The sequence below is a fragment of the Cricetulus griseus genome, chromosome 3 (assembly GCF_003668045.3).
Source record: "Cricetulus griseus strain 17A/GY chromosome 3, alternate assembly CriGri-PICRH-1.0, whole genome shotgun sequence".
NCBI lineage: Eukaryota > Metazoa > Chordata > Mammalia > Rodentia > Cricetidae > Cricetulus > Cricetulus griseus.
This window is the reverse complement of record NC_048596.1, coordinates 116190368-116207433: the sequence shown is the minus strand read 5'-3', so window position 1 is coordinate 116207433 and position 17066 is coordinate 116190368. Positions and strand designations below refer to the sequence as shown.

Here is a 17066-nt window from a genome sequence, read left to right as displayed (position 1 = left end):
TAGGAAATAGAGAAGGCAACCACCACAGCTCCTAAAGGCAAACACAGCATGGAGATGAGGGATGGGTGTGTCTTTTCCCCCAGAAAGAAAGAGATACCCACATGTTAATTCTGTCTTCACAGCTAGATCATTGCACTGGGGCCAGCCTCAGGTCTTTACAAACTCGGAAGTTCAGACTGCATTCCTTCCCTGATGTACAAAATCATGTAGTATTTATCACTAAAGTGCTTGAGATGTAAAGTGAAGAAAAACATGCCCCTTTTTGACCAATAGCTGTAAGGACAGGTTTTTTAGAGAGTAGGAAAGCTGACAGGATTATGCCTAGACTGAACTTTTCTTTCTTTCATGAGTCAAGGTTCTGCTACATTGCCCAGGTCATTCCAGACAATCACCTGACTCTAGCGTTTGAGCAGCCTTTCTTAACCTCAAGATGGACACATCTAAATTTCTATGAGTCTAAAGTTATATTTAGAAGCTAACTTTGTACTAAGAGAAACAAGAGCTAAAGAAGGGCCACATCCCAATCTGATGCCAGCACAAATCAGACACTGATGACCACACACAGGTGCTCATCTCCTGTGTTAGCTCTTCTTTTGCTCAGATCCTGTGGGAGTAAAGAAAGGGCAAGGCTTGTTTCAAAGAACAGATAAAAGAACGTACTGTGGTCTCCAAAGCCAAGGACATCGAATAGAAACACATTTCCTGGCCTGGGGAACAGGATAGTTACCAACCTTTCCAAAAAAGCTGTAGTTAGATAAAAGGCAGGTAGTGCTCAAGATAACTTTACCTTCAAGAGATCCTACCAACAAGCCAATTAAAAAAATCTTCTCCAATGCATTTTACCAAAATAAATGGGCATTAAAATGCCTAAGAGACATTAAGAGCCCCAGACTCTGAAAAGCATTTTTAAAAAACAAAACAAAACAAACTCCTGTACCAAATAGGGTGGTGGCCAGAGAAATCAACATAGTACCTTGCTGCCAGGATTGCTGGTCCTAGACTGAGGAGGGTTATCTGAAAGGATAGCAGGCTTAGTGTACTCCACTGTCAGCAGCAATAGCAGATGGCTACAGGTACCTCAGTCCCCCATTTTCCCTTTTCTTACAGAATCTGCTAATACTTTTGTATTATTACACAACTTAAAATATATTGATTTTGAGTAATACTGTAGCATTTAAGTTCACAATTTTTCCTGGACAATCATAAGGTTTTCATTTGGCCAATACTGTTTATTCCCAAATACTGTAAGAAGGGAATAAACATGTAATGGGAAGATCAGAGAAGAAACAGTTTAAAGGTGTGTCAAGAACTTCCTGTAATTTGTTTGTTCCCATTAATCCTACACCAAGAAGACAGGGGACCCTAAAGGGGAGTGGCCCCTCATCCATTACTTACCCTCAACAGAAAAGACAGGGTGGGAGGAGAGGAGAGAACCACCTCTTCCTTTCTCTATCTGGGAGTTACCTCCTCTCCCAGCCATCCCCATCAGGATTGATGCTCTTAACCTAATGTTAATGCAATCCTAGTGTTAATTCAAATAAAATTGCTCAGTTAATCTTCTTTGCTATGACTCAGGGCTACTCAACCTTCACATATAGCTTTCTAGTTTTAAAACCACTGAACAGAATCTGGTTATCCAGTCATCAGTCCCTTAAGTCCCCTCCCCCACCTAAAAGTGTTTTGCTTCATCATCTCCAAGACAGGCCTGAGCACCAGGGGCTTAGATGGATCATATCTGCCAAAGGTTGTAACCCTGGGGACCCTTGTCAGGGACACCTCAGGTGTAGACTAAAAACTCCAGGGAATTTGCCGGGGCAAGTTAGAAAAGCCATATCTGCCTTTACCAGCAGCCATCTATCTGTCTTGCAACATTCACAGCTACCATCGATTGCAAAACAGCTCTGTGTTGCCTGTATATAGGGGGAGTGATGCAAAGGGGAATAGAACAACTGTTGCTTTGGTATCTTAGCTCATTACCCCACTCATCCCCCTCCCCCAGCCAAGTCGCCTTATTCTCTTGCACTCACCCGACTGTGTGCTGCTCTGGGCTGAGGAGTCTGAGTCCTGAGTGCTCCAGGGTCGGTCCCAGCCAGTCAGACTGAGTGATTGCAGGCCAAGGCACAAGCCATTTGCATCTGGGAGGCCACGGGGAGATTCTTGCGCAGAGGTGGGGAAAAGCATCCTGCTTGTAACTGTTTCTTCAGAGTCCTGGAAGTCTGCTTTGGAAAGGTGAACAGCAAAACAAACCCCTAGAGTTAAGGGTTGTTTCTCTCAATACTGTCAACAATAAATACCACCAATAATAGTTTCCCCAGGTTCAGGGGCAAGTCATCCAAGCTGTCTGGATGCTGCAGCCGCTGCCTCGGTACTTTTGGGGGCGTTCAAACAAGAATAGTTGCCATACAGCCCCCTCCCCACACACACCCCTATCCCATCTGCATTACAGACTAGGTAGCATGTGATCAGGCTGCTGATGCTTCCCGCTGCCAGTGACATCAGCCGGCAGAGCCTAGCGATAGAGAACCGCATCATCTCTCACAGAACAGGGGGAGGAGCACGAGGGGACGACTGGGAGGAGACTTGCCTCCAAGGAAAAGATAGCACGGAGCTACTTGGAATAGTCCGGTGCAGAATGCTTAAGTCAGGGTTGTGAGGCAGCACCCTCCCCTTCAGTCTTGCCAATGGTGGCCAGGTAGCCCTCAGGCACAACTGAAGTCTGCTCTGCTGACAGGAAAGCTACAGGCAAAGCAATGTGGACTGCTCCCTTGTACTGCTCTGCCCTCCTGCCACTCCCTCTCCTTCTGTTCTCCACCTCAAATCCCCAACTGCTCTAGTCCTGGACTCTCACCAGCTGGTGGCTCAAGCCCTAGCTTTGCAGCCCAATGTGAAGCTTCCCAATCCTGTTAGCAAAAACAAATAATACATAGGATCTATGTGCTTCAAGCGGCCTCTGAGCAGCACCTTGACACAGCAGTGTTTACCACTGAGGAATGGGATAACCATCAGAAAAACACTGTATATTTAGACTCTTGGGAACAATACCTGGTGTTCTGGGATTATCTGGAGCAACTTATCATAGAAAAGGGGGACATCTTGGAGGGTGGGGGTTATCAGGCAGTTTTAGGTACAGCTCATAGGGCCTGGCCCACAACTCACATATCACAGGGAGGTCTGGATAATCCATTTTACCCAGGCTCCCTTATATACCAATAGGATAGATATTAGCCAGAAGTGGACACAAGGGCCCAGCTCTTCCCTTTTGCAACTAAAGGAACAGACAGGAAACACTCCCAAAGTAGTATCTAACAAACTACAATAAGAGAAACAACCAGTAGTCAATACTCAGGAGCTCACATCATCTGGTTGTATTTGTCTTGTCAGGATCCCTCAGGGTGATGGCTGGCAAGCTATGAACAACCACTGACACCTTTAACTTCTGTGCTTTCTTCAGAGGTGCTGCCCAGGATGAAGACTATTTCAATGACTCCCCACCTCTACCAGCTACAGTAATAAAATTCAACTTTTTTAGCTTCTGTCATTTCTTCTTTCCCAATGTCTCATCCCACATCAATCTTTTCCCAATGTCTCCTTTCTCATAAGGGCCAAAGCTGCTTCCGCCTCTACCAGACTGGCTGGCAGCACTCCATTTGCCTATTCTCTCCCTTGTTGCAAGGAAAAGCAAGCAGGTAATAGAAAACATCTCAACCTGGGACTGATCCTGGCAGAGTCTGAGCCAGTTAAGACAGTGAGCAGGGTTAGTGCTGTTAACCCAGGGAATGCCTTCTGCAGCATACTCTGAGTGTACCCAGGCAAAGACTCTGGAGGGGGAAATGTCTCTTTGTGGGAGGGACTCCCCTCCTTTTTTTTTTTTTTTTTGAGACAAGGTTTCTCTGTGGCTTTGGAGGCTGTCCTGGAACTAGCTCTTGTAGACCAGGCTGGCCCCGAACTCACTGAGATCTGCCTGCCTCTGCTTTCCGAGTGCTGGGATTAAAGGCGTGTGCCACCACTACTCGGCGGGACTCCTCCCTTTTGAGGATTTTTTTTTTTAAAGCTGTGCTGCTGTGTCACTATCTACATTATTCCTGTCTGGCTGTAGATACCCTGCTTGCTCCCTGTCTCTGTGCGTCAAAGCTGTATTCTTATTACTGTACAGGCTGAGCAAGAATGGACCCATACTAGAGCTGTCCCCACCCCAAATGCTAACCACCCTCCTGTTTCCCATGCCCACCCTTTCCCCAAGCTAAGGCTATACTTTTAAATTAACTCATGTTTTAATCACAAAAATAGAAAAAATTCCTTTTAAGCTATACACACCTGGGTCAGTGATGGTTTAATGGATAAAAGCACCTGCCAAACCTAATGACTTAAGTTCAATTTTCAAAAGCCAAGAGGTATAAAAAGAACTGACTCGTGCAGTTGCCTCTGGTCTCCACATGCGTGCCCTGATATGCACATGCATGAATGAACACACACATATATGATAAAGGTACAAACTGACTTCAAGAAAACATCAGACTGGATTTATTCTGTAGCTATTCCAACATGGGTAAATCACTGAATGTTATAAATGACCATAAGTGGACTCAAGGACAAAAATCACCTAGTCATTGCAATGGATGAAGAAAAGGCATTTGACAATATCCAACATCCCTTCGTGTTAACAGTCCTAAAGAAACTCAGTAAGATGAGCGGTGGTAGCACATACCTTTGATCCCAGCACTAGGGAAGGCAGAGGCAGGCAGATCTCTGAGTTTGAGGTCAGCCTCATCTACAGAGCGAGTTCCAGGATAGCCAAGGCTACACAGAGAAACCCTGCCTCAAAAAACTAGAAAAAGAAAAACAGAGAAAGAAAACTCAAGAGTAGAAAGAACATAGCCTAGCACAATAAAGGCAAGATATGACAAGCCTATAGCCAACATTATGTTAAATGGGGGGAAACCCACACATTTCCACTGAATCAGAAACAAGAAAAGGATATTCACCAGCTCTGTTCTTATTCAATAAGGGTGCTAGCAGTCTTAGCTATAGCAGTAAGACAAGGAAATAAAGGGAACAAAATAGGGAAGAAAGAGGTCAAAGCAACACTATTTGTAGATGTTAAGGTTATATATGAGATCCTAAAGACTCTACCAGATAACTCTTAGAACTGACAGATAGTTATAGTAAAGTGGCAATATACAAAATTAACACACAAAATCATTAGCCTTCCTAGATACCAATGACAAACTCGGAAGGCAAAGAGAAACAATCTAATTCACAATAACCTTTTAAAAAATAGCTTGTTAGCTAAGCATGTTGGTAGACACCTTTAATACTAGCATTTGGAAGCAAAAGTAAATCTCTGTAAGCTCAAGGCCAGTCTGGTCTACAAAGGGAGTTCCAAGCTCCATAGAGAAACCCTATCTTGAAAAGCAAACAATAACAAACAACAAAAAACTTGTTATAAACCTAATCAAGGATATGAAAGGCATAACACACACACATACACAAAAAAACCCAAAAAACTATAAAACACTGAAAAAATAAATTGAGGAAGAATCAGAAGATGAAAACATATCCCATGCTCATAAACTAGAAAAATATAATCAATACTGTGAAAACAGCTCACTTACTAAAACAAACCTATAGATTGACTACAATTCCAATAAAAATTCCAGTGGCATTTTTCATGGAAATAGAGCAATCTTTAAATTCATGTGGAATCACAAGAGATCCTGGAGGGGCAAAGCAACCCTGAGTAAAAAATAGTAGTTAAAGATATCACCACACCTGATGTCATCATACTACAGAGCCACAGTAATAAAAAGACACACTGATCAACAAAAACAGAGGACCTGGATACAAGTCCACACAACTTTAGCCTCCTGATTTTTGATGAAGATGCCGAAAATACACACTGTAAAAAAGACAGTATCTTCAACAAATGGTGCTGGGAAAACGATATATACATGTATAAGAACAAAATTAAATCCCAACCTCTCACCCTGCAGAAAATCAACTCCAAATGGATCAAGGACTTCAACTTAAGATCAAAAGCTGCAAGAGGAAAAAGGGTTTTCAGGATAGGACTGTGATTGCTCAAGAAGTAAGGTCAATCAATAATTAAGACTTAATGAGGGCTGGGCGTTGGTGGCGCACGCCTTTAATCCCAGCACTTGGGAGGCAGAGGCAGGCAGATCTCTGTGAGTTCAAAGCTAGCCTGGTCTCCAGAGCAAGTGCCAGGATAGGCTCCAAAGCTACACAGAGAAACCCTGTCTCGAAAAACAAAACAAAACAAAAAAGACTTAATGAAATGTGACAGCTTTTATTAATCAAAGGAAACTCTCAAATAGTCAGCCTAGAGAATGCCAGTTATGTATCTGATAGAAGATTAAGTATTTAGAACACACAAAGAACTCAAGACAAAAAAAATCAAGAAAACAACCCAATCAAAAAAAAAAAAAGTGGGCCACAGAACTGAACAGAGATCCCAAAGAAGAAATAAAAAAGGCTAGTAACATTTTTTTGTGTTTTATATTATTTTGGTTTGCTTTTGTTTGATTTTTGAGACAGGGTCTCACTATGTAGCCCTAGCTGGCCTGGAACTTGCTTGCAGACCAAGTTCAACTCACAAAGATTAACCTGTTTCTGCCTCAAAGTACTAGGGTTCAAGGTGTGTACCACCATGTCCACCATCTAATAAGTTTTTTTTTAAATGTTCATCATCATTAGCTATCAGGGAAACACAAAACTACTTTGAAATTCTATCTAACTCCAGCCAGAATGACTACTATCATCAAGAAATCAAACAACAGATGCTGGTGAGGATGTGAGGAAAGGGGAGCACTTATGCACCAAAAACACCAGCGTGGAGTATCTCAAAAGACTACAACCAGAACCATGTTAGGCATATAATCAAAGGATTCCCTATCTTCCTACAAAGAATAATGTACAGCTATGTTCATTGGGGCTCTATTCACAATAGTTATGAAATGGAATCAGCCTAGATGTCCGTCAACTGATGGAAAGTGAAAATATGGTACATATATGATGAATTTAATTCAGCTAGAAATGAAAACCTAAGTATGAAATTTTCAGCAAAATAGATGCAGGTAAAAAATACATTAAATGAGGTAACCCAAGTAAAGAAAGACAAATGATGCATCTTCTCTCTCAAGTATGGAATCTAGCTTCAAATTTTTAGATTTGAATGTTTATTTGGAGTGTCTATAGTCACTAGAAAGAGCTTATGAGAGGGGAGGGAAATGGGCCAGAAGTAGTAAAGATATGACAACAGAACACATGTGATATGAAAGTAGGAGGAGAAATCCTTGTAAGTTTTAAGTGAGGATATGGATGGAACATCGGGATGGAGGGGGTTGGGGTAAAGTTAAGGATGTACAATAAACTCCTAGAAACCTATTATTTCATAAGATAATTTTTATCTTAGACATTGTTCTTGCTATAAAGAAACACCAAATTGGGGACTTGCTTACAGGCTTAGTTAGTCCATTATCATCATGGCAGAAAGCGTGCAGCACAAGCAGGAATGTGCTTGAGAAGTAGTTGAGGCCAGCATCTAATAATCCTGACCCACAGGCAGAGAAAGAGACACTGGGTCTGGCTTGGGCCTTTGAAACCAACAAGGCCATACCTCCTAATTTTTTAAAATTTAATTTAATTAATGTATGAATGCTCTATCTGCATGGTTATATCTGTATGCCAGAAAAGGGGACCAGATCCTATTATAGATGGTTGTGAGCCACCATGTGGTTTCTGGGTATTAAACTCAGGACCTCTAGAAGACTTAGCTCTTAACCTCTGAGTCATCTCTCCAGTTCCTTCCTAATCTTTCTTATCCTTTCAAACTGTTCTACTTCCTGAAGACAAAGTACTCAAATTATGAGCCTATGGAGGTCATTCTTATTCAAACCGCCACAGTTCTTTAAGACTTTTTATTTTATGTGTATAGGTGTTTTATATGCATGTGTTATACCTAGTACCACAGGAGGCCAGAAGAGAGCATGGGAGCCTTTGGAACTGGACTTAGGTTTGTGGTTTTTCCAATACACTGGGATTTGAAATCAAGTCATCTGGAAGAGCAGTCAGTGTTCTTAATCCATGAGTCATCTCTCCAGTCTTTGGAACCCACTACTTTGTAAGCTACGTTAAATATTTAATAAGAAAAGGAGTTGGAACATATGGGTAGACTATACTTCTACTAGAAGAGGAGTTATTAAATGAAAATCTTGGTGCCAATGTTAACACTTTCTTACTAGTACTGGTCTAGCAGGTCCCCCAAACAATACAGGTTATTGCCACTGCTTTTGATTGTCCCACCATAACTAAATAATAATACTCTCTTGCTGAAGATTCAACACATGTTGTTTGCAACAGTACATACAGAAGTCAAGCTGGAACTGGCCTGAAAACTTCTCACTGGCTAGCCTTCATAGTACTTAATGTTGCTTTGCAAGCCACCAGGGGAGAAGAGTCATTCATAGTCTTTACCCATCCATGAACCCTGAATGCTGTAATATTAATCTGCCAGGCAAGATGAACCCACTGGTAAAACGGGAGTACAGAGGTTACAAAGATATGGGAAGGGGTAACCAAAACTAAGGATGTACTATGAACTCTTTTTTTTTTCAGATTTTTTATTTGAATTAGAAACAAGATTGTTTTACATGACAATCCCAGTTCCCTTCTCCCTCCTGTCCTCCCCTACTACCACCCCCAACTAAAACCCTACCTATCACATATCCTTTCTTCTATTCTTCCCCTGACTCAACCTTTCTGCTCCCTCATGACCTCTGCATCCTTCCTCTTCTTCCCTTCTCATTCTCGTAGCTCCCTCCTCCCTCTTCCCGGGCTTTCAATTTGCTCAGGGATTCTTGGCCCTTTCCCCATCTCTAGGGGACCATGTGTGTATCTCTTAGGGTCCTCCTTGTTTCCTAGTTTCTCTGGCAGTGTGGATTGTAGGCTGCTAATCCTTTACTCTATGTCTAAAATCTACATATGAGTGAGTACATATCATGTTTGTCTTTTTGTTATTGGGTTACCTTGCTCAGAATGGTTTCTTCTAGTTCCATCCATTTTCCTGCAAATTTCAAGATTTCATTGTTTTTTTTTCCCGCCGAGTAGTACTCCATTGTGTGAATGTACCACATTTTCTCTATCCATTCTTCGTTTGAGGGGCATCTAGGCTGCTTCCAGGTTCTGGCTATTACAAATAATGCTGCTATGAACATCGCTGAACAGATGTCCCTGTTGTATGAATGTGCTTCTTTTGGGTATATGCCTAAGAGTGGAATTGCTGGATCTTGTGGTAGACTGATTGCCATTTTCTTGAGGAGACGCCATACTCATTTCCAAAGTGGCTGTATAAGTTGGCACTCCCACCAGCAGTGGAGGAATGTTCTCCTTTCTCCATATCCTCTCCAGCATAAACTGTCATTGGTGTTTTTGATTTTGGCAATTCTGACAGGAGTAAGATGGTATCTCAAAGTAGTTTTGATTTGCATTTCCCTGATGGCTAAGGATGTTGAACACTTTCTGACGTGTCTTTCAGCCACTTTAGATTCCTCTTTTGGGAATTGTCTATTTAGTTCTGTACCCCACTTTTCAATTGGATTTTTTGGTGTTTTGGAGACTAACTTCTTGAGTTCTTTGTATATTTTGGAGATCAGCCCTCTGTCAGATGTGGGGTTGGTGAATATCTTTTCCCAGTCATAGGAAGTGGCACTATTAGAGGTATGGCTTAGTTGGAGTAGGTGTGGCCTTATTGAAAAAAGTGTGTCACTGTGAGATGGGCTTGGAGGTCTCCTTTGATCAAGCTACACTCAATGTGACCTTAAGTTCACTTCCTGTTGCCTGAGGATCAAGACATAGGACTCTCAGCTTCTCCTCCAGCACCATGTCTGCCTGCATGCTGCCATGTCCTGCCATGATGATAATGGACTTAACCTGTGAGCTATAAGCCACCCCAATTAAATGTTTTCCATTACAAGAGTTGCTGTGGTCATGGTGTCTCTTCACAGCAATAGAAACCCTAAATGCACCATAGAATTCTTTCACTAGATTAAAAAAATGAAGGCCAGACCTGGTATGGTGGTGCACCACCTTAATCCTGGTACTTCTGAGGCAGGAAGATCCCCCAGTTTGAGGCCAACCTGGTCTATAGAACAAGTTATAGGACAGTCAGGGATACACAGAGAAACACTGTTTTGAAAAGAAAAAAAAATGGAGGTCATACCCAGAAATCAAGCAGCTTTGGCAGACTGACAGATCTTGCCTGCTCATCAGGTCTACCACCATGTGACCTTATCACAATACTCTTTCAGAATATTTATCTGTAAAGTGGTAAGAGCAACTATCCTTTCGGATGTTTTGTGCAAACTAAAAAATTATCTAGTACAGTGATTCTTACTCTAGTCATGGTTTGAACTATATCTCAAATGCTTTCTCTAGAATTTTCTTTATATATAAAACTTCTCCCAGTAGGTGTGTTTTATACCTATACAAAGCTTCCAATTAAGCTTAAGTCAGCTCAAATTTTAAAAATTCTTTCCCTTTAAAAATGTCATCCTTTCCATTGGCTGGTAAGGTGGTTAAGAGCATTTACTACTCATGTAGAGGACCTGGACTCAGTCCAAAGCTCTCACAAAGTGGCTCACCATACCGTATGTAATCACAGTCCCAGGGGATCAGACACATCTTCTGACCTCTCAGCCATTTCCTATGATGTGTACTTTCTTACACACCTACACTTGTAAAAGAATGTTAGCTTTCTATAGTTTTCCTCCCAAATTCCTGAACAACTGAGCAAACTCAGGAAATAAACTCAAAGTTGGCTATGCTTTCAATGTGTCCCTCAAAATTCATTTTAGAAATGTAATTCCAGCCAGGCCTGGTCTTGCATGCCTTTAATCCCAGCACTGGGGAGTCAAAGACAGTCAGATCTCTGTCAGGCCAGCATGGTTTCTACAGAGGGAATTCCAGGACAGCCAGGACTACACAGAGAAAACCTGTCTCGAAAAACCAAAAAAATAACCCCTGAATTCTATATTGAGGTAGAAGATGTCAACAGATGTTATACTACAGTACAGTAAGAAGATCTACATCAGGTACTGATACCAGATGTTGGTACCAACCCCACATTTCCCCTCTTCAGAACTGTAAGCCAAATAAACTTTTAAAAAAATCACCTTTATTTATTTGTGATAAGGAAGCATGCATGCAGGCGATCAGAGGACAGGATTTGGGGGTTGATTCTCTTGTTCCACCATGTGGGTCCTAGGAATCAAACTCAGATCAGCATTTGGAAGCAAGCATTTTTACTTGCTATCTCAGCAGCCCAACTTCTAGTCTTTTAAAAGTTTTCTCACCTTTATTAAGTTTATGGATATTTTGCATACATGCATGCCTGTGTCTCACATGCTTGCCATGCCTGCAGAAACCAAATGAATGTACCAGATCCCCTGGTACTGGAGTTATAGAAGCTGCTATGTGGGTGCTGGGAATTAAATTTGCATCCTCTGGAAGAATAGCCAGTGTTAAACTACTGAGTTCTCTCTCCAACCCCAATTTCTATTTTTTATAATAAAAATTAATAAGCCTCCGATGCTTAAGTCATAGCAACTTGACTTTGCTAAATTAAAACATTCTTACACAGGTGTAAACCAGACTGGTTTCAAGGCTCCTAGTGTTAAGAGTCACAACTCTGATCTTTTCCAGCCTTAGCAGTAAGAACCTGTCTCTCTCTCATAGTTCCTTCACTAAAAGAAACTCAACATTAAATTGCTTAGGCTCCTCAAGAGAATAGTGCCTTAATGCCTTAGAGGCCATCCTTTTTGATATCATTAAGGCTGAATGTCATAAAGGTTCTCTGTTTTCACAATTAAAAGAGAAAGAGAGGGAGGGATATGGATACTAAAACAAATGAAAGAGGAGCCATGCTAGAAACAAACACTGTACCCAGATTACTGAATGACATCTACACCATAATTTTAAGAATTCTGTATGTTGATGAACAGTGCTGGAACAGCAATGTGGAAACTACAGCTAATGTGTTTGAGTAGCAGGATGTTAAATGGATCATTGTTATTTTTCATTACAAATATCACAACAAGAAATAACAAAAATCTGTGCTCTCTTGTTCTTTTTAGACAGTACAGCAACCACACTTGAGCTTTCTTCCTAATCTCTACTCCATTCAAAAAGTTCAGTTCTCAGAGTAATAAAGATAGGGCAGAGTCATTTGCTCCCAAATGTTTTTTCAAACAAATGATTTCACAGCCAATTGAAACCATTGTAACAATGATTTATGGTTATTCTTAAAATTCTTGCAAGCCAATGCCCCTATTATATACCATAGAATAATAAAAATCCAGTGCCATGAATGGGTCATCTCTTTTGGAGTTGTTGGCCAGTGAGGTCCTATAAACCCTCAAATATTATATACAGGCTATTGTTAATGCTCTTGATTACCCTTCAGAACTCAACAGTGAAACACTGCTTGAGTTATTAAATGGAGAGAAATCACGCTGGTACTTACCTGAAAGCCTCATTCCCTTATACTGGCTAGCTTAGTGCTAGAAGGTGCTATGTATGTTATCAGAGTTAAAAAGCAATCACCATTCTTACCCAGCTGTGAATCATGTGAGGTACAAGATATACATGCTAGTGCAACAGTATCACAAATGTCATGGAAGTAACCAATCACTTTCTGAATGAATGGAAGTCCCACTCCACAAGTTGAAGCTCATATCTAACACCATATATTTTTATATAATAATCATAGAACCTGTGATTATACAGGTGATAGACCATAAGGGAGAAAACTACTACACTCATTCGGCTAAATGGATATAGTATTAAACTCTAATGACTTGTTATTATACCCATAAATTATTGCATCTCTCAACCTTCAGTCAAAAAGTTTACTTGTGCAGTATATGGTGATTAATATAGATACCTTCAATTGATCAATGTATAGAGAAAAAAAACTGAAGAATGTTCTACCCTTAACAAGACATCTACATCACACCCCTTCCTCCCAAGGCTCAAGGATCCTTGTGGAAGAGGAATGGGGAGATTTTTAGAGCCAGAGGTAGTAGATAACAGTAACTGTTTTCTGGACACAGCAGGGCAATTGGCTCTAAGAATTCACAGCAGTTCAGATAGCATGAACAAGACCTTCCCAGACTCAGTCCAGACCAAATTCCATCACGGACAGGTGACCTGGACATGAAGTCCCAGCTCTAGTAGAGGAGCTTTTGGCAATTGATAGCTGCCTAGGAGATGGTGATTTAGTTTTCTTTAAGGGTAAAGCCCCTAGTAGGGCAAACTCCCTCCAGCAAAGACCACACATACAAGAGCATATGGGTAGTATAAATAGAACTTGACAGCTTTAAAAGTGGGCAATTGGGTGGGTTGGAGGAGATTGGATCTGGGAGAAGTCAAGGGGTGACCAAAATATACTGCACAAAAATTCTCAAAGAACTAACAAAAATTATTTTTTAAAATATAAGCTAATAGAGCTATATTTCTAAAAACTTCTTTGGTTTAACTGTGCCAACCAAGCCTGGACTGGGGCTCACAAAGATCCTCCCAATTTAGTTCAACTTCTGGGGTTACAGATGTACGTCACAAGGATGGACCAAATATTTGCATTTATAAATAACTCTGAGGCGATATTAGTGCTTCTGCTAACCACGATTTGAGTAGTGAAGGTTTATATACTAATTCCACTCTAAACTTGATTTGCAGGGCATGTAAGATGTCTCAGAGGGATAAATTAAATTTTCTCCCTCCTCAGTAACTCATCCTATCTTTACTTTAGTACTTCTTGCCCATGGTAGCCAAGTTCCTAAACAATACTCTTAATGGTTCTCTGTCATCAACATCAATCTTCAGGCTCTGATTGTGTTTTAACCTTATCTCACACTGTTCACCAAATGTAAAAGCTTGATGTGAGTTAATTGGAACTCCCTAGAATTTCATACTCTAGAGATGACTTTATTGCTAATCTGAGTGCCAAACAGGTAGAAGAGTTGTTCAAAAGACAGACAATACATGATAGCTAGAATAGTCAAAGTACTGCCTTGAACATTAAGCTATACACTGATCTTTGTCATTAGGGATCAGGTATAACAAGCATATTAAGCTTCTTTTGCATTTCCCATTATAAAAATATGATCACTGGATTACTTTAATCAACTGCTTTTAATAATCTTCGAAAAATTCTGTAAATTATTTCAAACCAGTTTCTATTAAGAGTCCTTAAAATAAACATTAGTATGTTCAGATTTTACATTTTTATCCCATTTTAGTAAAGCCTGAAGAAAAGTGAACTAAATATTATGTTGTCTAGGGTAAAATATACATGTGTTCACTCCACAGCACATGAATGGAATTATGAGGACAACTTCAAGTGTTGGCTCTCACCTTCTACTTCGTTTGAGAAGGTTTTTCTTGCCCACTGATACATATGCCAGGCAAGCTGACCTGTATATTCTGCCGATTCAAGCATCTTTGCCTCCCATCTCCCAGTAGAGAATACTAAGAATGGTTTTTATGTTGGTTCTCTGGATTTGAATGAACTGAGATTGTCAGACTTGCACAGCAAGCATTTCACCAAACAATCTCTCCAGCCTATGGTCTTTTCATTCTTGATCCACAATTCACCACCCTGTGCCCTGATGTCAATAAATTCTACCTTCCTGATGATATGAGCCAAACATTTCTGTAGTTGCCACTTACCCAAACAGCCATTATATTGATCCCTAAAACTCAATTCCATTATGTCAGGGGTCATCCTTCAAGTCATAATTCATGTAGATGCCCTTATAAAATTTTAGACACACTTATAAAACCTAGGGTCAAAGTCTGGTTCACACTTCCTTTTGTAAATCTTCCTTATTAAAAGACTTGTATAAACAGAGGGCTATATTTATTGTGGGTATTCTCTCCACAATGCCTCCAAGTTTGACATGAAGAAACACTTTGGAGTTCCTAACTAGCTCATTATCATTGCCCTTCTTGTGGGTGGTAAGTTCAAAGACCTTTGTGGTTTTTATCTCAAAGTGGTTTTCTTTGCCTATTCTAATCTTCTAACAGAGAAAACCATCTTGTCTCTCCACAATTTTCAATCCTTCACACCTCAGGAATCTTAGAGGGTATGTCACATATTCTGTGGACACCCCATCTGATGATCCATGACCTTTTCATGTCCCACCTCTGAGCTCAAGGTACCAGCAGGGTTTCACTAGTCATTAAACATTCACCTGAGGGCTGGAGAGATGGCTCAAAGGTTAAGAGCACCCACTGCTCTTCCAGAGGTCCTGAGTTCAATTCCCAGCAACCACATGGTGGCTCACAACCATCTGTTATGAGATCTGGTGCCCTCTTCTGGTGTGCAGATATACATGGAAACAGAATGTTGTATACATAATAAATAAAATCTTTTAAAAAAAAGTTCACCTGAACCATGTTTAGTTTAAAAATCTCTATACCAACATAGCCTTGGGACTGGTTGTGGTTGCAAAGGAAGGAGGGAGCTGCCAATAAGTGCAAAATCAATCTGCTGCTGTAGAGGATAGATACATCAGCAGCAGCAGTGTTTTAGTGCCATGCAAGAACTTTGAAAGCTATATGGCTGCCAGGCACTAAGATAATGTATATAGGAAAATCACTGAGGAGAGGTTTTCTATTCATACTTCAGGGTATGAAGTGAATCTGAAGTTGATATTATTTGAGATATCATTCTCTGGAGCATCTAAGGTCTAGCTAAAGAATTAAAAAAAAAACTGCCTAGGTAGAACACCCAAGGTTTATATAAAAGAAAGCACACTTTTCTTTTGCTTCTTGTAGTTGACACCCTAGCCTTTAGGGGTACAGTGGATACTGTTGACAATCTGATATAGACTACATGGATAGTACATCTGAGGACTGCCTAAAGCAGAATATTGAGTGGGCAGAATGTAATGTTATTTTTAGTCCATTGCTGTTTTAGGACATGGACTTTAAACCAGTAGATCCTGAGTTTATGAAGCATTTACATCAAACAGTATCACTTCATTTATGCTTACACAGCAGGAACATAAACCACTTAAAATTAGATAATGAAATAAATTCAGGAACATAAAGTTAAAATACTTTCAGAGCAAGTTCATGGAGTGCTGCTGCCAATTGCTAGATTATTTGATGGTATGCCTGGAGTGGAGCCTGATCAAGCGGGACCCCAGAGATGAGGTAGAGCCGAGGATGAAATTGCAACATGTCCTTATGATTACAATTGTCATATACGTTGCTAGCAAAACACATGGAATCTTGCAGATTGAGGAAACTGGGCTATGTCAAAGAAGAAGATGAATGTATAATCTGGTTTTTGTCTTTTTCCAAAAATTTTCTATATGAAAATAGTTACTTTGGATTCACAGTTCCAGACAATTTAAAAACCTAGAACTAAAGTTGGAAAAGACAGTGATTGTTATAGTTAAACAATGAGAGACTGTATATTCCTTCAGTGCCTGTTGAAGTTCCTCTGAATCACAAATGGTCTGCATGTGACCTTCTTCTTGCCCTTCATGACTCTGTCATTAAGGAGACAAAGAAAAAGCATTCTGGTTCTCAATTCATTGAAAGTGACAGTGATCTGTTTATCAATCTGGCTGCTAAAGTCAATCAAGATAACAGCCAAACAAGTTCAATATCTTACCTGAAATCCTTGCAGAAGAGAATGATAATAAAAGATACTAGTCCTATAGAGCTAAGAATATTCATATAACCAAATATTTTATGCTGAGGTAATTTGGGATGTGATAGAGTACACATTGGAATAACTTAGTAATAGTTGGCAAGAAGAAAAGGAAAAAGCAAAAGATGATGCTGAAAAGAACAACAACAAAAAAAGGCTACCAGTGGTACATTCACAACAGTCTGGTGGGAGTTATTTGTCTGGTTAGATGTTGACAGTTTATGACACAGAAGGGTTCCGAGTAGAAGCCCACACAAATGAAAAGCAAATAAAGATGAGAGTGATGGAGAAAGACATTATAGTCATAAAAGAAAGTAAAAAATATAAA

At 40.3% G+C, this 17066-nt stretch overlaps 1 protein-coding gene and 1 pseudogene across 1 annotated transcript in view; one reads left to right on the top strand and one right to left on the bottom strand.

Moving 5' to 3' along the window:
* Cpeb1 (cytoplasmic polyadenylation element binding protein 1) overlaps positions 1–17066 on the bottom strand; it is a 92743-nt gene that overhangs the window by 22266 nt on the left and 53411 nt on the right. Inside the window, exon 3 of the mRNA XM_027408285.2 lies at positions 2028–2216. Within this exon, the coding sequence (XP_027264086.1) occupies positions 2028–2216 (189 nt within the window). The remainder of the gene's footprint in view (positions 1–2027; positions 2217–17066) is intronic.
* LOC103159683 lies at positions 16186–16946 on the top strand (annotated as a pseudogene).